Source organism: Somniosus microcephalus, chromosome 2, assembly GCF_052327205.1.
Source record: "Somniosus microcephalus isolate GS21.2 chromosome 2, FLI_Smic_1.0, whole genome shotgun sequence".
Lineage (NCBI taxonomy): Eukaryota > Metazoa > Chordata > Chondrichthyes > Squaliformes > Somniosidae > Somniosus > Somniosus microcephalus.
Window position 1 is genome coordinate 111169518 of NC_140988.1, and position 21575 is coordinate 111191092.

The following is a 21575-nucleotide window of genomic DNA, read 5'->3' on the forward strand; positions in this document are numbered from 1 at the left end:
TACCTGCATGGGTCCTAGCTATGCCTGCCTTTTCGTGGGATATGTGGAACACTTTTTGTTCGAGTCCTACTCAGGTCCCCTCCCTCACCTCTTTTTCCGCTACATTGATGACTGTAATCAGTGCCGTTTCCTGCTATCGCCCTGAACGAGACAATTTCATTCACTTTGCCTCCAATTTCCACCCTTCCCTCACCTTCACATGGTCCATCTCCGACTCTTCCCTTCCTTTCCTTGACTTCACCGTCTCCATCTCTGGGGATAGGTTATTGACCAACATTCACTACAAGCCCACTGACTCCCACAGCTACCTGGACTACACTTCCTCCCACCCCGCCTCCTGTAAGGACTCTATTCCATTCTCCCAGTTTCTCTGTCTCCACCGCATCTGCTCCGACGATGCCACCTTCCACACCAGTGCTTCCGACCTGTCTTCCTTTTTCCTCAACCGAGAATTCCCCTCTACCGTGGTTGACATGGCCCTCGACCGTGTCCGTTCTATCTCCCGCACTTCTGCCCTCACCCCTGCCCCTCCCTCCCGGAACCACGATAGGGTTTCCCTTGTCCTCACCTTTCACCCCACCAACCTCCACATTCAACGGATCATCCTCCGCCATTTCTGCCACCTCCAATGTGATCCCACCACCAAACGCATCTTCCCCTCCCCTCCCCTTTCAGCATTCTGTAGGGACCGCTCCCTCCGAGACACCCTAGTCCACTCCTCTATCACCCCCAGCACCCCTTCCCCTTCGCCCGGCACTTTTCTGTGCAAGCGCAGGAGATGCAACACCTGCTCTTATACCTCCCCCCTTCCCACTGTCCAGGGCCCCAGGTGAAACAGCGATTTACTTGTACTTCTTGCAATCTAGTATACTGTATTCACTGCTCACAATGTGGTCTCCTCTACATTGGGGAGACCAAATGCAGATTGGGTGACCGCTTTGCGGAACACCTCCGTTCAGTCCGTAAGGGTGACCCCGAACTTCCGGTCACCTGTCATTTCAATTCACCGCTCCATTCCCACTCAGACCTCACCGTCCGTGGCCTCTTGCATTGTTCCACGGAAGCTCAGCGTAAGCTCGAGGAACAGCACCTCATCTTCCGATTAGGCACTTTACAGCCTTCCGGACTCAATATCGAGTTCAACAATTTCAGATCATAACCTCGGCCCCTATCATATTTTTATATATTTTTTATCCACACTTTTGGTTTGTGCCTTTTCCTTTTTTTCTCTCCCACATGGCAGCTGTCTTTCACTCTGCCAGCGTATTTCACACTTCATCTAGAGCCATCTTTTGTCTCTTTACCTGTCCTATTACCATCTCGTCTCGCCTTGAATATCTCTTAATGTCTCTTCACCTCCCACAGACCTTCCCTTTTGTTCTTTCATCCCCTCCCCCATTTCCCAGCCCACAAACTTGCTTTTTAATCTGTTTCATTTCTTGCTTTTTTCTCAGTTCTGACGAAGGGTCTTCGACCTGAAACGTTAACTCTGTTTCTCTCCACGGATGTTGCCTGGCCTGCTGAGTTTTTCCAGCGTTTTCTATTGTTATTAGTAGAATGGATTGCTGGCTGGCTTCAGGACAGAAAGCAGAGAATAGGGGTAAAAGGTAGCTATTCACAATGGCAGAAGGTGGGTAGTGGTGTTCTACAAGGATCAGTGCTGGGACCACTGCTGTTCACAATTTACATTAACAATTTAGACTTTGGAATCAAAAACACAATTTCTAAATATGCAGATGACACCAAATTGGGGGGGATAGTCAATACTGAGAACTGCAACAAATTACAGGAGGACATTAATAAACTTGCAGAATGGGCATATAATTGGCAAATGAAGTTCAACACAGATAAATGTGAGGTATTACATTTTGGTAGGAAGAATAGGGAAGTCACATCACTTGGAGGGTGCGAGTCTTGGTGGGGTAGAGGAACAAAGGGATCTCGGAGTACAAATACACAAATCACTAAAAGTTGCGACACAGGTTAGCAAGGCCATAAACAAAGCAAACCAAGCACTATGGTTTATTTCTAGAGGTATAGAATTGAAAAGTAGGGAAGTTATGTATCGAATTGTAGTTATATACCTATATCGAACCTTGCTAAGACCACACTTAAGAGTACTGCGTACAGTTCTGGTCACTATATTATAAAAAGGATATAGAGGCACTGGGGAGGGTGCAGAGAAGATTTACAAGGATGATACCAGAAATGCGAGGGCATACAGATCAGGAAAGGATGAACAGGCTGGGTCTCTTTCATCTTGAAAAAAGAAGGCTGAGGGGTGACCTAATAGAGGTCTTTAAAATTATGAAAAATGTTGATAGAGTGGATACAGAATGTTTCCACTTGTGGGGAAGAGCATAACTAGAGGCCATCAATATAAGACAGTCACCAAGAAATCCAACAGGGAATTCAGAAGAAACTTCTTTACCCAGAGAGTGGCGAGAATGTGGAACTTGCTACCACAGCGAGTGGTTGAAGCAAACAGTATAGATGCATTTAAGGGGAGGCTAGAAAAGCATATGAGGGAGAAGGGAATAGAGGGTTCTGCTGATAGTTAGATGAGGAAAGACGGAAGGAGGATCGAGTGGAGCATAAATGCTGGTATGGACTGGTTGGGCCAAATGGCCTGTTTCTGCACCATATATCCTATGTAATCCTATGTAAATGACCACAGAAGTCTAAGAAGGTGTTGATGGATAAACAAATGTTTAGTAATGCAAGGATAAGTATCAACTATTAGAATTAGAGATATACACATCCATAGAAAATCTGTCATTATTTGACATCACAGAAACATTGCTGTGGACAGAAAATGGAGAAGTGAATACTTCACAAAGACAGAACTGTTAAACTGAATGAAGGAGCAGCCTCGCTGTAAGGGGTAGCATAACAACATGGATGTAACAGCAGAAGGGAAATGGTAGAAGTGCTACAGACAGAAATTATAAATGTTAAAAACAACAAAGTATTCTAATAACTGGGAGCTGCTCTCAGCCACCATCTCTAAGAGAACAAATTGATAGAGAGCAATTTAACCATGTACGAGAGGCTGCATGGAATCATGTGAATTTCAATAAACCAGAGATAAGACTGGAAATAGAGGGAAAAATGATTTGTTTCAGGACTGCTTTAAGGATTTACCCATATCCACCTGTGTAGTCTTCTCATATCTTTGGAGCATTCTAGGCACAGCAGATTGGCAGAAAGACGAGAAAGGAATTACATACTGACGCTAAGTAGCTGGGGGTAGTTACCGCTGTGGGCGCAATCGGCGAACTGGACGCATATTGTGCTCAAAATTGCGCTAGTTTTCAGAAGTCATTTTTTTGCTCAAGTTTCCGCTCAAACACATTTGCATATCGCCAAACGGAAAATCTTCCATGAACCAGGGCAATCAGGCAGCGTTTTAGAACATCATTTTTTTTGCATTAAAAAATATTCTGTGATAGGTTTAAGAGTGGTAACTTGGTGCAGTGTTACTAATACAGCTGAAAATGGGTTTATCACAAAAAGATAAGGTTCTGTCTTCACAAAGGAGGACACAAATAACCTCCCAGAGATGTTGGGGAACATAGGGTTTAATGAGAGGGAGGAACTGAATGAAATTCAATATTTGTTGGGAAATGGTGTTCGGGAAATTGACGGGATTGAAAGCCGATAAATCCCCAGGGCCTGATAATCTACATCCTAGGGTACTTAAGGAAGTGGCCCTAGAAATAGTAGATGCATTGCTGGTCATCTTCCAAAATTCGAAAGACTCTGGAACAGTTCCCATGGATTAGAGGGTAGCTAATATTACCCCACTATTCAAAAAAGGTGGTAGAGAGAAAACGGGGAATTATAGACCAGTAAGCCTGACATCGGTAGTGGGGAAAATGCTAGAGTCCATTATAAAAGATGTAATAGCAGAGCACTTGGAAAAGAGTGACAGAATCGGACAAAGTCAACATGGATTTACAAAAGGTAAATCATGCTTGACTAATCTACTGGAATTTTTTGAGGATGTAACTGGTAGAATAGATAAGGGAGAACCAGTGGATGTGGTGCATTTGGACTTTCAGAAGGCTTTCGATAAGGTCCTGCATAAGAGATTGGTGTGCAAAGTTAAAGCACATGGGATTGGGGGTAAGGTACGGACTTGCAGAGAGAACTGGTTGGCGGACAGGAAGAAAAGAGTTGGAATAAATGGGTCTTTTTCCGAGTGGCAGGCAGTGACTAGTGGTGTACTGCAGGGATCGGTCCTAGGACCCCAGCTATTCACAATATATATAAATGATCTAGACGAGGGAACTAGATGTAATATCTCCAAGTTTGCAGACGACACAAAGCTGGGCGGGCATGTGTGCTGTGAGGAGGATGCTGAGAAAGTGCAGTATGATTTGGATAGGTTGGGTGATTGGGCAGAAGCATGGCAGATGCAGTATAATGTGGATAAATGCGAGGTTATCCACTTTGGTGGCAAAAACAGGAAGGCAGATTATTATCTGAACGGCAATAGATTGGGAGAAGGGGAAGTGCAACGAGACCTGGGTGTCCTTGTGCACCAGTCGCTGAAGGTAAGCATGCAGGTGCAGCAGGCGGTTAAGAAGGCAAATGGTATGTTGGCCTTCGTAGCGAGAGGGTTCGAGTACAGGAACAAGGATGTCTTGCTGCAGTTGTACAGGGCCTTGGTGAGGCCACACCTTGAGTATTGTGTGCAGTTTTGGTCGCCTTATCTGAGGAAGGATGTTCTTGCCATGGAGGGAGTGCAGCGAAGATTCACCAGACTGATACCTGGGATGGCAGGAATGACGTATGAGGAGAGATTGGGTCGATTGGGCTTATACTCGCTGGAGTTTAGAAGAATGAGAGGGGATCTCATTGAAACTTATAAAATTCTAACAGGACTGGACAGACTAGATGCAGGAAGGATGTTCCCGATGGCCGGGGAGTCCAGAACCAGGAGTCACAGTCTAAGGATAAGGGGTAAGCCATTTAGGACAGAGATGAGGAGGAATTTCTTCACCCAGAGTGGTGAACCTGTGGAATTCTCTACCACAGAAGGCAGTGGAGGCCAATTCATTAAATATATTCAAGAAGGAGTTAGATATATTTCTTAAGGCTAAAGGGATCAAGGGATATGGGGAGAAGGCAGGGACAGGGTACTGAATTTGGATGATCAGCCATATTCTCATTGAATGGCAGAGCAGGCTCGAGGGGCCGAATGGTCCACTCCTGCTCCTATCTTCTATGTTTCTATGTTTTTAATTAGAGTGTCTAGTCCACCACTTATGAGTAACCTGATTTTAAATAACAGACAATGGCCTAGAAATTCGGTGGGCTGTGCCACCAGTTAGCGCCCAAAGAGGGCACTTCGTGGGTTTAGCGCCACTGGCCACGCCTCCCGCGAAATTTAGCGGGGCGCTAATGGCAGCGCTAGCCGTTAGCGCTGCGCCGCCACCAATGACGTCATCGGTGTGCGCAGCGCCCCACTACCGCCCCGATTGCGAAATTTGGTAGCGCCCGCTGCTGTAACGCTGGTCGCAATTTGCGACCGGTTCAGGGGGGCCTACCTGCGGCGGTAGAGGCGCTGAGGTGCGGGGCAGCCATTTTTTTTGCTGGCCACCTGCTAGCACCTCCTCGCGCAGCCGTCCCCGGCCTCCTGAGCCCCCCCACCCCCGCGTTGTGCCGGCTGTCTCCCAAGAGGCCGGCACTTCTCCTCGGTGCCGGGCTCTTTTCCGGCACTCGTGATCTTAGATCGCGCTGTAGCAGGCCCCTCCCCTTTAAGAAGGGGAGGAAGGCCTGCAGTACCGCAGCGCACCGTGCTGCAGCGTGTGGTGCTGCGGCACGTTGCGCTGCGAACTTCAGTTGCAGCGCCCCAAGACAGATGCGGGGCGTCTCAAGTAGCGCCGCGCTTCCGTTTGGAGCGCTCAAACTGAATTTCCGGCGGCACTCGCGACTCCTTCCGGGGCGGTACTTCCGGCGCCCTGGTGAGACTGGCGCCCGTTTCCGAATTTCTAGGCCAATGACTTTAAATCACTATAGAGAAGTGTTTACTAGTTTCACTGGTGTACAGTAGTCAGTTTCTTAGTAAATGAAATAGTTTTTAATATTTAAAAGCTTTTAAAAGATGCCTATGTGTCCTTGCGCCTAAAATTAGCTTAATTTTAAGAGCCTCCTTGAAAGGCCGCAAATGGGTGCAATTAGCGGAGCGTGGCCAGTTGTGTGGGGGGATCCACATTCCAACATGATATTTTTTAAACTAGGGCAAAAGATCATGGAAACTCCATTTGCGCTGGATGAAATTTGTGCTAGAAATTCATCAATCATTAGCGCTGTTTTGGCCGATTTCAGGTGAATTGTGCTGAAAAAACCAGCACAACCTAGCGGAAAGTCCAGGTTTAATAAAATGGGTATTGTTAATATGTATTATGTGCATGTAAAGAAAGGGAAAGATCATGCATTTATATATTGCCTTAAGTGCTTCACAATCAATAAATTAGTTTTGAAGTGCAGTTACTGTTGTTATGTAGGTAAACACAATGGGCTGGATTTTGCCAGCTGAGACGAGTTGGAGGCGGGACTGCTGCATTCTAGGTTCTAGTCCCGTCCCCAACGATGTCTGATGAACAAACGTTATTTTGCCCTGATTGGCCTAGTTAAGCCCGCCCTGCGGGCTTGCTGGCCAATTAAGGGAAAGCTGGTGTCAGATGACGTCAGTGCATGATGCTTCATCTGCCGGTTTTCTTAAAGGGACAAGCCCCATAACTTTTTGACAGATGAATTGTCAGTGATGCATTGAGGTGCTGTCAAACATTGACAATTACTGTCCAAAGGTGAGCCCTTGCATCCAGGCTCACCAATGACTCTCTTAGGAGAAAACAGATGGCAGCTGCATGTGAGATTGCAGAAGTCATCTGTCAATTCTCCCAAACAGATGAGGCTTCACAGAAATATCAAATCTTGTCATCTGCAGATACATAAACAGAATAAAAATATTTCTCACTGCAGGAAACTCTCTTTTAAACGGCACCTAAATATCCGGAATTCTCTATTAACCGGCAAAATTCTCATTCCGAAAACAACACCTCAATAACCGGAAATGTTGCCGAGTCCGAGTCTCCCGCAGTGGCCGAGTTAGTCAGTGGGGGTAGTTCTCCAAACTGCCACTACTCGGCTTCTTGGCGCTGTCGGAAGTCGGAACACCTCAATACCCCTGTAACAGGAGTCTGACTCTCCCGCGCTGCCGGTAGTCTCTTCTGATCCGCCATTTTACAGGGGTACTGTGTGTCTCCCACGCTGCTGGAAGTCATTGCATTGCATTACCCTCAACTGGCAGTACTGTATTTAATCAAGCATCTTCCACCATCCATTTAACACAACATTCTGTAGGTGAGTACCCAATTACTGTATACTGCACATTTCTTGATTTTTTTATTTTTCTTTGTTAAAAATAGCCTCGGTAGATAACCCTCTCCGTCATCCGGAATTTTTGATCAATCGGCAACACGTCGGTCCCATCGGTGCCGGATAACAGAGTTTCCTGTACATTCTCTCACCTGTCATACTCACCTGTGCACAAATGCACCCATCACACTACCTCTGCAGCTGCCATTTGCACACTTACACTGCAGCAGACCCACAGCTCACCTCGCTGACCCTGGCGGGGTTTCTCGCCTTCGGGAAGTCTGCATTAGCAGGCTGAAAATGGGGAAAAGCCTCTAAACTGCCAGTTAACTACCTGTTAACAGGCAGTTAATTGGCTCTAATCCACTTCCCGTCGCTTGGAGATGGGTCCCTGCGTGAGTCGGCAACCCACCTCCTGGGAAGATGGATCAGAGGCTGGCTGGGAGCGGGGTTGGGACCCGCTCCCAATTTTTCCCATTTTCCCAGCAGTCCCGCCTCTAAACCCGCCTCCTCAGGGCTGGGAAAATCCAGCCCCACAGGATTTTGCACACATTAAGGTCGCACAAAAAGCAAAATGAAATGAATGACCAATTGATCTATTTTTGATGCTGTTGATTGAGTGAGGAATGTTGGCCAGACACCGGAATACGTTCCTGCTCTTCTTCGAATAGTGTCATAGAATAGATCCACCTAATGTTGCAATTTAACATTTCATCCAAAAGGCAGTACCCTCTAACAATACAACACTCCCTCAGTATTGCCCTGAAGTGTCATCTTCTATTACTTGCATTTATCATTAAATGTCAGCTTTAGAATTTTTAGCTGTGGTGCGGACCCATTGTCCAGCGGCTAGCTGGTGCTATGGTGAAGTCCTCATGGCCGTCATATCAGTGCAGTTCAATATGGCAAAGTGCAACACACCAGTGTGATTACACTATGGAGTCCAGGAGGAGTCAGAGACCTCGACAGCCACAGGTAATGAAGCATCAATCAAAAAGAGTGGTTCCAAGTCTGTATGCAACTAATGGTACAAATCAATGAACATGTCATTGCTGAGGTAAAAATGTTCTGTCAGCACCAAATCGTTGGTGTTTTGCTGGTAATACGTCGATACAGAGAACACCTCATCCTGGATATTCTGCTTCCTCTGTTCGCTCCGCTGCAGTTAGGCAGCTATTACCCAAATGAACACTTAATTCTCATGAGACAAAGCTGCTGCTCATTACCGGGGGAGCCTGTTTGTACGTGTGATTCAATCCTACTTCCATTGTGATATATAAGCACTTATGGATTATACTGAGAATTAATGTGGAAAATTCCAACTTGGCTTTTCATAAATCAGGGCTACACCCTAATAATTGGTTTAATTGTTGTTTAAGTTGTTGTGCAGTGATGCAGTAAGGTTGTGTTCAATGAGCTGTAGAAATTATATATTTATCCTGATTACATCAAAAGTGCAGTTAATGTCAAAATAAACTGTCCTCAATAAGCAGCAACCGACAGCACAATTTCCCTCCAGATATTAATACCAAGGAGATAATAGCTCTTTGCCTCCAGTGTCTTTAAATATTTATCTAAGAACAGTTTGTTAAATTGTTTAAGAGGCTATTTGACTTTGCTTGGTAATAAATTTTAGTTGACATATTTTCTGAAAATGATATTACCAGTCGAAACCTCAGCATGTCCTATTCTTGAAATTTTCCTCATCATGTTTGGAAATTAGGCCTAGAAATTTGTTTGGGGGTGTGAAGTCAGCTCTGCTATTGGAGCACCTACCGCATTATCATTAAGCAGGCGTGCAGCCAGTGCTTGATGCGATGCTTAATGGCCGTGCTCTTGCTTGGGGGGGTGGGGGGTTGCAGGAAATCGGGCATCTCTGATAAAATTTAAAGGCAGCTTGCACCTCTTAAAGGGGAGGTGTCCTATGACTGCAGGCAACAGAAAATGCTTTATAAGCGCAAAGAAAGTGTCTGAAAGATCTGCAGGACCAAGGGCCTCCAGATTTTCAGATGCAGCATTGGAGGCCCTTGTCGAGAAGGTTGGTGGGAGGAGGGAGGTGCTGTTCCCCTGGGAGGCAGAAGACTCTCCAGTCAAGTTCTGTGGAAACAGAGGGAAGAGGTAGCTGAAGAGATCGATGTGAGGAGCATTGCCCCAAGGGGGGAGGTGAAATGTTGCAAGAAGTTTACTGATCTCAGCGGGGTTGTCAAGGTAAGACTCCTAATTTTCAGCTCTGCTGCTCAGACCTGCACATGTAGCCCCACTACTCACAACTCTTGCCTCCCCTGCTTCGCTTCACTCTACTCCATTCACTGCATCACACTTTACTCCACCTCCTCCAGCTTCAACCCTCGTCACTATCTCGCGTTCCCACACCTCTGTCATTTCTCGCACAACATCCACACTGTTCAACCTTGACATGCACATTCTCAAAACAGCTCACAAGGCTACCTCTAACACATTCATTCTTTCTTGCAGGAGAAGCTGGCAAGCAATATGCGTCAGCAGGCAGCCGCCGGAGGAGGCTAAGGCCACATCTATGTCCTGCCCCCACTGGAAGAGCAAGTTCTGGACATTGTGGGCAGCAGGCACATCATAGCCATGGTGAGTGGCAAAGCTGGAGGAGATGTCCCACAGGATATCTTCACATCTTACTGTCTTTTCCCCTCTGTCTCACCCAACACACTTTGCATGACAAGTGCAGCTGCTTTCAGTGGCCATTCATTGCTCTCTGCTTCCCTTGACACAAAAAGCTATCCCTTGTCCATCTCTTGCAGTTCAGGTACAGAGAATGTAGAGGGCCCTGACACTTGAAGTTTAGAGGGTAGGCTATGTAATGATCAGTAACATGTCATTCTAGAATGGTACACTAGGTGGAGCTGTATGTTTAGTAGGGGGCTACCCACGAGGCAGTAGTCAAGATGGATGCCTGTACACTAGTCCACATGGCTGAATAAATGACTAGCTCAAGCTAGCTGTTCATAATGAAAACGTCTATTTATTTATGAACATAACATGGTAGCAGGATTGGTAATATCTGCTGAATATTGTGAAACGCGACATGGAGAATTTGAAGCCACTGGAGGGTTTGAAACTCACGGGGAATGTCGACTGCAATTGGCAGACTTTCAAACAACAATTCGAACTCTACATTGCCGCCATCGGGTTCGGTACGATGCCAGACGCAAGGAAAATAGCGTTACTGCTCACGGTTGCAGGCCCGCAGGCGACAGAGGTATTTAATACGTTTGTATTTAATCAAGAGGAGGACAGAGAAAAGATGGACGATGTGCTAAAGAAGTTTGATACACATTGTTCTCCCAAAAAGAACGAGACCTATGAGAGGTACGTGTTCCGTTCACAGACACAGCAGCAAAATGAGACTTTTGATAGCTTTGTGACCGATCTGAAACTGAAAGCACAGACATGTAATTTCTCTGAACTGAAATCATCCATGATTCGTGACCAGATTGTGTTTGGTATTCATGATAAAAAAGTCAGGGAATGTCTGTTGAGAGAAACCGAACTAACATTGGAGAATGCTGTGAAAATATGCCATGCCAGTGAGCTAGCTCAACAGCACGCAAAGACTTTCAGTGAAATTAATAATAATGCGACTGTAGTGATAGTGCTGCTGTCGGTGCTGTGTCCTACAAGAGGAAGAAACGTGGGCAGAACAGAAATGCAAAGCAATCGGAGGATGGAACTTTTAATTGTAAACGCTGTGGTTACCAGCACCAGTCGAGACAATGCCCAGCATTTGGGGAAATGTGCACAAAATGTAATGGAAAGAATCACTTTGCCAAACAATGCTTTTCAAAAGTAAAAACAAAGAAAGGGCAACAAGTCAATGTGATTGAGGACACTGATTTAAGTGAGACATTTTTTGTAGGAATGGTGTCATGTGACAATATAGAAAAGGATACAGAAAATGTGCAGCCCTCAGGAATGGACAATGCTGAACATAAAGTTAATGCAGTAAAAGAGGACAAATGGATGATGCCACTGCAGGTAAATGGAGCATTAGTTACATTAAAAATATGAAAGAAAAGCCCAAAATACAGAAAAAGTCAGTACTACTGAAGAACTATAATGGACAGAAAATAGATAGCTTAGGTGTATGCAGACTTAAAGTGACAGTCAAAGACAAAGTGCATCATCTCATGTTTTCTGTTGTGGCTGTAGGACTTGATTCACTACTAGGTGACAAAGCTTGTGAGGACTTAGAACTGGTCAAGAGAGTCTACCGTATAAACTGCGCCATAAGCAGACCAGATGACTCGGTGGATTCTGTAGTGAATAATTTCCAGGATGTGTTAAAAGGATTTGGAGTTCTACCATTCACTTACAAGATCCAGCTAAAGGAGGATGCTCAGCCAGTGGTACATGCTCCACGGAGAGTTCCAGCACCCCTGCGTGACCGGCTCAAGAAAGAACTGGACAGAATGACCACACTAGGAGTCATCAGGAAAGTCGAAGAGCCAACAGACTGGGTTAACTCCATGGTATGTGTAAAGAAAAAGAACAATGATCTAAGAGTATGCATGGATCCAAAGGACTTAAATGCAAACATAAAACGTGAACACTACCAGATTCCCAAGCGAGAAGAAATCACCAGTGAAATGTCAGGTGCCAGATACTTTACAAAGCTCGATGCCTCACGAGGATTTTGGCAACTAAAATTGGATGAAGAGAGCACCAAATACTGTACCTTCAACACACCATTTGGCAGGTATTGTTTCCTCAGAATGCCTTTCGGGATAATATCTGCATCTGAAATCTTTCATAGAGCGATGGAACACATAATTGAAGGTCTGGAAGGAGTTTGGGTCTATGTTGATGACATCATCATCTGGGGCTCCACACTGAAAGAACACAATGAGAGACTGACTAAAGTGCTACAGAGCATACGCCGGAATGGACTGAAGCTCAACAAAGCCAAGTGTCAGTTTGGCGTCCAGGAAGTCACTTTCCTAGGAGATAATCTATCTGGTAAAGGAATAGAGCCAGATATGGAAAAAGTAAACGCCATACTCAACATGCCCCGACCCACTGACAAAAAAAGGAGTGCTATGCATCATGGGGATGATAAACTTCATTGGAAAGTTCATTCCTAACTTGTCAGCCAAGACAGCCTGTCTGCGAGACCTGCTACATAAAACAAATGAGTTTACATGGACAGAAAGACATGAACAAGAGTGGATGAAACCAAAACAGTGCTGACAACCACACCTGTACTCACCTTCTTTGACCCAACAAAGAGAATCAAAGTGTCAACGGATGCATCAAAAGATGGCCTAGGCGTGGTCCTGCTACAAGCAGAGGGTGAAGATTGGAAGCCTGTTGCCTATGCCTCCAGGTCTATGACTGATTCTGAGTGTCGCTACACCCAGATTTAAAAGGAATGTCTAGGCTTGGTAGTTGGACTAGAAAAGTTCCATGGCTACATATATGGACTTCCCACCTTTACAGTTGAGACAGACCACTGCCCACTGGTTGCCATCATAAAAAAAAATCTGAATGAGATGTCTCCAAGGATTCAACGACTCATGATGAAGCTGCAAAGATATGACTTTGAACTGATCTACACACCAGGCAAACACATAGTGTTAGCAGATGCACTATCCCGAGCACCCACAATGAGTCATGTGAGCTCTACTAAGGAAGACGTGGATGTTCATGTGAGTATGGTCACTGCTGCGCTGCCCGTGTCAGACACAAAATCAAAGCAAATAGCAGAAGAAACAGTAAAAGATACAGTGTTACAAACAGTAATAGAGAACATTCATCATGGTTGGCCAAAAGGTTCCTGTCCAAAGTACTATCACATCAGGTCAGAGTTAAGTGTCGCAAGTGGACTATTACTAAAACAGAACAGAATAGTCATTCCACAGGCTCTACGTCAAGACATGCTCAAAAGGATTCATGAGGGACACCTCGGAATTGAAAAATGCAAAAGGAGAGCAAGAGACACTGTTTATTGGCCTGGCATAAATAAGGACATTGAGAACATGATAGGCGAATGTGAGACATGTCAGAAACACCAAAACAAACAAGCAAAGGAACCAATGATAGTAGCTGACTTACCAACAGCACCATGGCAAAAGGTTGGTATGGACCTCTTTCATCTGAATGGTAAAGACTATCTAATAGTGATTGACTACCATTCTAACTATCCTGAGATGGCGCTGCTCTCAAGCACATCAGCAAGCAGTCATAGTGCATGTTAAATCCATCTTCGCCAGACATGGAATTCCCAGGATTGCCGTTAGCGACAATGGTCCGTGCTTCAACTGTAAGGAGTGGCAACAGTTTGCAGCACATTATGACCTTCAACACATCACATCCAGTCCTCTGTATGCTCAGTCGAATGGTAAGGCAGAGAAAGGTGTTCAAGTTCTCAAGCAGCTACTGAAGAAAGCAACAGAAAGCAAGTCTGATCCTTATCTCACCCTGCTGAGCTACCGAGCCTCCCCTTTAGACAGTGGTTCTTCACCTGCTGAACTCCTAATGGGTCGCAAGTTGCGCACCACGCTACCCTGCTGTGCAAAAGAAAAGCAGAATAAGGAACTGAGACAGAGACTTCAACTGTTAAAGCTGAAACAGAAATCACACTATGACAAGTCAGCCAAAACTCTGAAACCATTGACAAGGGATGATGTTGTCAGGATTGAGGATCCAAATGCATGGAACAGGAAAGCTACAGTTCTTGAGGAAGTAGGACCAAGGTTATACACTGTTAGAACTGAGGAAGGACAGATTCTCAGGAGGAACCGCCGTTCCCTCCTGAAAACACAAGAAACTATCCAAGAGCAAATCGATGACAATGCCGCAACTGAATCTTGTCACTCACCACCAGAACAATCCAACACAAACACACATACAGGCTCTCATGAAAACACATCAGACTTACCTGTGCTGAGAAGATCCACACATGAAGTAAAAAAGCCTGATAGACTTAATCTTTGAGTACAAAGAAAACTATAATAAAAGAATGAAAAGCTTAGAGTTCATAAATTAAAGCTTTGAAAATGTGTTGACTGTTGTGAAGATGTTTATGTCCTTATGATTGATTGATATTGATTTTGTTTAACCTTTAAGGAAGGGGGCATGTAATGATCAGTAACATGTCATTCTAGAATGGTACACTAGGTGGAGCTATATGTTTAGTAGGGGGCTACCCACGAGGCAGTAGTCAAGATGGATGCCTGTACACTAGTCCACATGGCTGAATAAATGACTAGCTCAAGCTAGCTGTTCATAATGAAAACGTCTATTTATTTGTGAACATAACAGGCTAGAGGGATCTTCACAAGGCAATTCACTGAGCACAAGTGTGCATGAACTAAGGCAGGGGGCTGGGGGCGGCACAGGAATAAGTTTGCCGGAGGGCGACCTCACAACCTAGCCCTGTTGCAGAAGACTCAAATACAGACCTCAGAGGCCCAGAGTACAGAAGAAGGCTGATGGCTATACACCAGGGACTGCTGAGTGCACTGGGATGTCTGTCAGCAAGCTTGCGCACAATGGCATGGTGCATGGAGGAATCCAGTTCCAACTTGTGTCGGGTCTTTGTGCAGGGCAATGAGACCATGCAGGCAACCAAGGAGCAAGTGGTCAGCTCCATGAACACTGCAGTGGGGCCCACAATGGCGAAGTCTCTGGTGGCAGCTCTGACAACTTCTACGACAACTCAGACTGCTGCCATATTGACTCTGGGGTCCAGGAACGTCCAGAGCATATCACTCCTGCACTCTATTCTTGTGCAGAGTAGTGGGAGGGCGGCGGTGCTGCCCCAAGAGTGTGGCATTGGCTCCATGGGAGCCACACCTGCTGTCCTCTTCCATTATCCACTGCCCATCATCGCAAACGAGTTGGACGTGGTATCCCGTTCTGTTGTGAAGCCTGCAAAGTGCACAAAGCTGCTGCTGGCTGGCCCTGCTTCATCTAATCCATGGGGAAGGAGATGTAGTTGCTCCTCTTGGAATAGGGAGCATCTATCACCTCCCTTATGCAGCAGTGGACAGTGAACTGGAGTTGTTGCTGATGTCACTTGTTGCAGCCTGGAAGGTACCTGTGGCATAAAAGTTAAGAGCCACGGTGACCTTGATAGCCACAGGCAGTGCTGTCCACACCCTGGTTTGGGGCTCCAGTTCGAGCTGCAACAGGAGATAGGAGAAATGTTCCCTGAAGACCCGCGCTGGGCAAGTCCTCCTGCGCAGTGCCCTCCTCATTCCTCTTCTGCCAGCAGCTCCTGCTCTCTCTCGACTTCTTGCTGCTGCTGCTGCTTCCCACAGTCCCAAAGGCAGACTCAACAGAGATTCCAGGAGGCAAATAATATGGTTGCAAGGCAAATAACCACTCCTGCAACTCCTGTTGCTGGCAGAACTCAGAATATAGTTGTCCAACATAGAAAATCAGCAGAACGAGGTCTAGAAGTTCACCAGCAGCTTACCAGGACAAACCAGCGACTGACCTGAATGGAGGTGATGATCTCTTTAAACAGTACTTCTGCAGGTTCTTTCCCAAATGTTACTGCCATGATTTGCTGGGCAAGTTGAGGAAACATCGATTCAGATGTTGGGGCATACCAATTTCACAAAGGTGTCCTACAAGCAGTGTAGGACCCTTATTTACATATTACAATGATCTCGGTGCATGTTTCTGACAGGCACCCTGATGACTACGGGATGCCCGACCCAATATGGCACGCAGTGCACTTCCAGTATGGATTGACTGCACACGCGACACACGCCATGTTGGACAAATAGCCACGAGTTCACACCTGAAAATCTGGCGCTTGGCGATTGAATTTCTAGCCCTATGTTTCTCCTTCCGCCTTTCATTCACAGCACCTTGCTCATTTGGGAAGTTAAGGTAGTCCAGTTGGTAAATTGGACAATGTCAATGACGCTCCCCGATTGCCTGCCAGGAAGCAAGCTTGACTAGTGCATAATTGGACCACTACCCTCCCCAGTCCTCTGGCTGGCCTGGTCCCAACGGGAAAACTGCAACCCCACCCAGCAAAGACTTGGGTCTCCTAACTGTGAGTCCAATTTTCTATTTCTAGCAACTTGGCCTCCTGAAGAAAAGGCTTCTTTTGATTGGGTTAGAGTTGTAGATTCGCGACCAAGCTTCAACCCGCTTCAGTCTCAGATCCTCCTAATAAAGCACTTACCTCTTGAACTTGTGTAAGATGAAAACTCCAACGATGAGTAGGCAGATCACAAACATAACCACGACAATCAACACGCCTTTCCCTCCAATGCTTTTCTGGGAAACTGAAGAAGAAAATGTTGACACAATATTGAGGTCAATAGCAGAGAGTATTTTAACAACCCAATTTCAAAGTGCAACACAAGGTTTTCAGTCCTCAAGGATGCTTCTTTGCTGAAAACCACCCCCAGATTATTGCTTTATCTCTACGTACAAAAGTAGGAACTTAATAAAAGAATTTCTCCACTTTTCCATATAAAAACTTGCACTGACAATAACAAATTAAATGCGCTTTTCAGAAATGGGATGAAACTAAATAGGATATAAACTGATGGGAATTGGTGTTTAATATTTATTCCCTGCACAGTAACATTCTATTGTCACTTGCTATATCCTAATTCAATCTACATAATCATGCAATAACAACGGGCCCCGAATTTGCAGACATGAATGGAACACTCCTGGTGGAAGGTCATCAGGAGTGTGGCTTAAAGCCCATGAATTAGGCCCGGATACAATGGCCAGGATTTTCATTCAGGAGTCAGGTTGGAGGTGGGACTACAACTTTCGGGGTTGTAGTCCTGCCTCCATCGAGATGTGGCCAATCCACGCGATGTTAACCTGATTGACCTTGTTGAGCCCACCCAGCGAGCTCAGCAGGCCAATTAAGGGCCACCCGGCAACAGGTGACATCACAGACTGAAATGTCATCTGTCAAGAACTTTTGACAGATGAAATATCAGCGTTTCACAGCTGTTTGAAGCTGTCAAACGCTGACAGTCTTACTTCTAACATGAGTCCTTCTCCACAGACTCAGTTAGAAATCTCTCCTGCACAGAAAGCTGCAGGCTGTCACTTTTGACAGTTCGCAGCCATTCTGCTTTCTGTGCCGGTGAGATGAGGGTCTCCCGGAACCTAAAGGAAGGAAGGCTGAAAAGGTAAGAAAAGGTATGTAAAACTTATTTAATCACTTTAGATACACCAAACACACTTACCTTTGCACTCATGCACACATCACTCACCTGAACACCGACATCTCGACCCCTCCAACCCGACGGCCCGCCTCCTCTAACTTGGCGTGGTTTGGGGCCGTCGGGAATCCCACACTTCAACATCAAAAATAGGGATTAGGCCAAAAACTGCCTGTTAACTACCTGTTAACAGGCAGTTAATTGGCACTAATCCCTTCCCGCCTCGGGTAGGCAGGTCCCAGTGCGGGGCGGGTACCCGCCTCCTTTGAAACTGGCATGGAGGCGGGTTTGGTTGCGGGAAGGGGTCGGGACCACTGATTTGGGGATTTTAACCCCCCGCACACCGCCAATCCCGACTCCACGGCACAATGAAAATCCTGCCCAATGGGTCCCAACCTCACTGCTAAGTTTCCAGAGAGAGGGCTTATTTGGGCAGAACCAAAGTTCATCCAAAAGTGGCTCTTCATGTCACAGGGGGTATGGCTGGGGAATGAATTCCTCGGCCGGGAATTGCCTCAGCCTGGTGGCTGGTATGTGCAGATGAATGAGGCACATCAGCAGATGAAGTGGGGCACACCTGGGGTTCCTGTTTTTTTTTTAATGCTTCTTTTTAGCTTCTTTACAAAGAGGGGCGAGGGCCACAGAAATCTTTTGTACTGGTGTCAGTGGTGCCATCCCAAAGTGGATTTGCAGCTCCGCATTTCCTGAGTCTCCTCGCTATGCCGAGCGCCCTAGATGTGACCACTGTGGCGTGGGCACCTACAACTGAAATGCTAATGAGGGAGCCTCTCCCTGACCCTGGAAAGTCTGACGGGATTAGCAGCTTAGATTACCAGCCCTTATGCCAAGATGACAGACCTGTGGATTTTCAACACCAACACTTCCAGTGTTTTGCAGAGAACAGGAACCGACATCAACATAGTGTCAATGGCATCTTTATTGAAGAACAAGTCAAATGTGAACATTATAACGTAGCTTGTTTTTGATACTATTCAGCCCTATTTTATTGTGACTTATAATGTGACCTTACCTGCTCTATAATCAGCCATCGTAACAGTCACTTCCACCCCTGGTTTCAGAGAAATTTTTACTTGGCTTTCTGTCAGAGCTTCTATTAAGGATTCAATTCCCTGGGGAAAAAACACAGAAACAAGCTATCAACTGATAGCGCAGAATAAATTGACGCAGAGCTCAAGCTTCAAAAACCTTGTCAATCACCTCCATTCCCAACACCAGCAGTTCTACCCAGAATTCATTGTGATTTTCACTTACATTGTTGATTTAATTCAATGACAATTACCTCACTTACATTGTTGATTTAATTCAATAACAATTACCTTAGATACACTAAGGATGAGTGAGGCAGCTCAATTTGAGGCTCATTGCAGTCCGAGTTGAATTTGCCAAAACCCATGAAACATTGGATTAAATCAAAATTTTTACTTTTTCCCATCCCCATACCTACTACTCCCATTACCAATAATCTCCGCTGTTTAGTAAAGTGTTCATGGCTAATTCTAACACAACACTTCAGGCTATCTAACCCTATGCCAAAGACTGCAGCGCCTTGTCGATCGCATACACAGCTACTGGTCTCCCACTTACAACAACAACAACTTGTATTTATATAGCGCCTTTAACGTAGTAAAATGTCCCAAGGTGCTGCACAGGAGAATTTTAAGACAAAATATTTGACACCGAGCCATATAAGGATAAATTAGGGCAGATGACCAAAAGCTTGGTCAAAGAGGTAGGTTTTAAGGAGCGTCTTAAAGGAAGAAAGAGAGGTAGCGAGGCGAAGAGGTTCAGGCAGGGAATTCCAGAGCTTAGGGCCTAGGCAACAGAAGGCACGGCCACCAATGGTTGAACGATTATAGAAACATAGAAGATAGGAGCAGGAGTAGGCCATTCGGCCCCTCGAGCCTTTTCTGCCATTTAATGAGATCATGGCTGATCATCCAAATTCAGTACCCTGTCCCTGCTTTCTCCCTATATCCCTTGATCCCTTTAGCCTTAAGGGATCAGGGATGCCTGATCAGGGATGCTCAAGAGGGCAGAATTAGAGGAGCGCAGATATCTCAGGGGGTTGTGAATATAACAAGCAGTTGTGCTACTTGAACTAGTGCCATAGAAAAACATATTCACTAGTTAAAAATGGCAATTGTTTCACTGATGTAAGAATTGATGGCCTCCCTAAAGATTGCTGCCTCCCAACTAGATGCTGCTTGATTTTGATCTTGGCATTTTTCTAGTGGAAACTCAAGTTCCAGACAATGCCTCCAAGCTGCCCTCTGCTCCACCATCTCCACCAAAATGACAGATACTGCAGGCTTCTGCATTATGACGTAACAATTTAGCCTGACAACAAAGCCCCAAACTACTTGACGACAAAAGCAACTGGCATTTATGTAACGGCTTCAATGTAGAATTGTAATCCGACAAAAAATGGACATTGAGCCAAAGAAGGATATATGAGGAGGGGTGACCAAAAGCTTGGGTAAAGAGGTGGGTTTTAAGGAGGGTCTTACAGGAGGAGAGGGAGGTGGAGAGGTAGAGGGGTGCAAAAGCAGGGATGCTGGATCCATTGCTGTTTTGAATTGAAAAATTATTCATTAATTTATTCATTCACAGGATGTGGGCGCCGAGGTCAGCATTTATTGTCCATCCCTAATTGCTCCTCGAGAAGGTGGTCGTAAGCCACCTTCTTGAACCGCTGCAGTCTGTGTGATGAAGGTACTCCCACAGTGCTGTTAGGGAGGGAGTTCCAGGATTTTGATCCAGTGACGATAAAGGAACAGCGATATATTTCCAAGTCAGGATGGTGTGTGACTTGGAGGGGAAATTGGAGATGGTGGTGTTCCCATGCGCCTGCTACCCTTGTCCTTCTAGGTGGTAGAGGTCACGGGTTTGGGAGGTGCTGTTGAAGAAGCCGAGTTGCTGCAGTGTCCCTTGTAGATGGTACACACAGCAGCCGCGGTGCGCCGGTGGTGGAGGGAGTGAATGTTTAAGTTGGTGGATGGGGTGCCAATCAAGCTGGCTGCTTTGTCCTGGATGGTGTCGAGCTTCTTGAGTGTTGTTGGAGCTGCACTCATCCAGGCAAGTGGAGAGTATTCCATCACACTCCTGACTTGTGCCTTGTAGATGGTGAAAAAGGCTTTGGGGAGTCAGGAGCAATTTATTTCTTTGGGGGTGCGTGGTTCGTTTAAGTGCCTGTGCAGCCCATTCAAATTCTCGTGCATGCACGGTTTCTCCCACAGAAAAGCAATTGAGTGTCTGTGCGGGACCTCCAGACCGTTGCACAACTTAGCGGGAACGTTGGTCAAAGGTGATTCGCTCACTGCAGAATGCCCAGCCTCTGACTGCTCTTGTAGCCACAGTATTTATGTGGCTGGTCCAGTTAAGTTTCTGTTCAATGGTGACCTCCAGGATGTTTATAGTGGGTGATTCGATGATGGTAATGCCATTGAATGTCAAGGGGAGGTGGTTAGACTCTTCTTGTTGGAGATGGTCATTGCCTGGCACTTGTGTCGCGCAAATGTTACTTGCCACTTATCAGCCCAAGCCTGAATATTGCCCAGGTCTTGCTGCATGCGTACATGGACAGCTTCATTATCTGAGGAATTGCAAATGGGACTGAACACTGTGCAGTCATCAGCAAACAACCCCACTTCTGACCTTAAGATGGAGAGAAGGTCATTGATGAAGCAGCTGAAGGTGGTTGGGCTTAGAATACTTCCCTGAGGAACTCCTGCAGCAATGTTCTGGGGCTGAGATGATTGGCCTCTAACAACCACAGCCATCTTCCTTGATGCCACACTCAGTCAAATGCTGCCTTGATGTCAAACGCAGTCACTCTCACCTCATCTCTGGAATTCAGCTCCTTTGTCCATGATTGGGCCAAGGCTGTAATGAGTTCGGGAGCCGAGTGGTCCTGGTGGACCCAAACTGAGCATAAGTGAGCAGGTTATTGGTGCGTAACTGCCTCTTGATAGCACTGTCGAT

General features: G+C 45.9%; 1 protein-coding gene across 1 annotated transcript in view; it reads right to left on the reverse strand.

The window, feature by feature from the left end:
* The window catches only part of sorcs2 (sortilin-related VPS10 domain containing receptor 2), an 879651-nt gene that overhangs the window by 18436 nt on the left and 839640 nt on the right, over nucleotides 1-21575 (reverse strand). Inside the window, exons 23-24 of the mRNA XM_085964704.1 lie at nucleotides 18604-18703; nucleotides 16565-16667 (exon numbers count right to left, since the gene is read on the reverse strand). Coding sequence (XP_085820830.1) covers nucleotides 16565-16667; nucleotides 18604-18703 — 203 coding nt within the window. The remainder of the gene's footprint in view (nucleotides 1-16564; nucleotides 16668-18603; nucleotides 18704-21575) is intronic.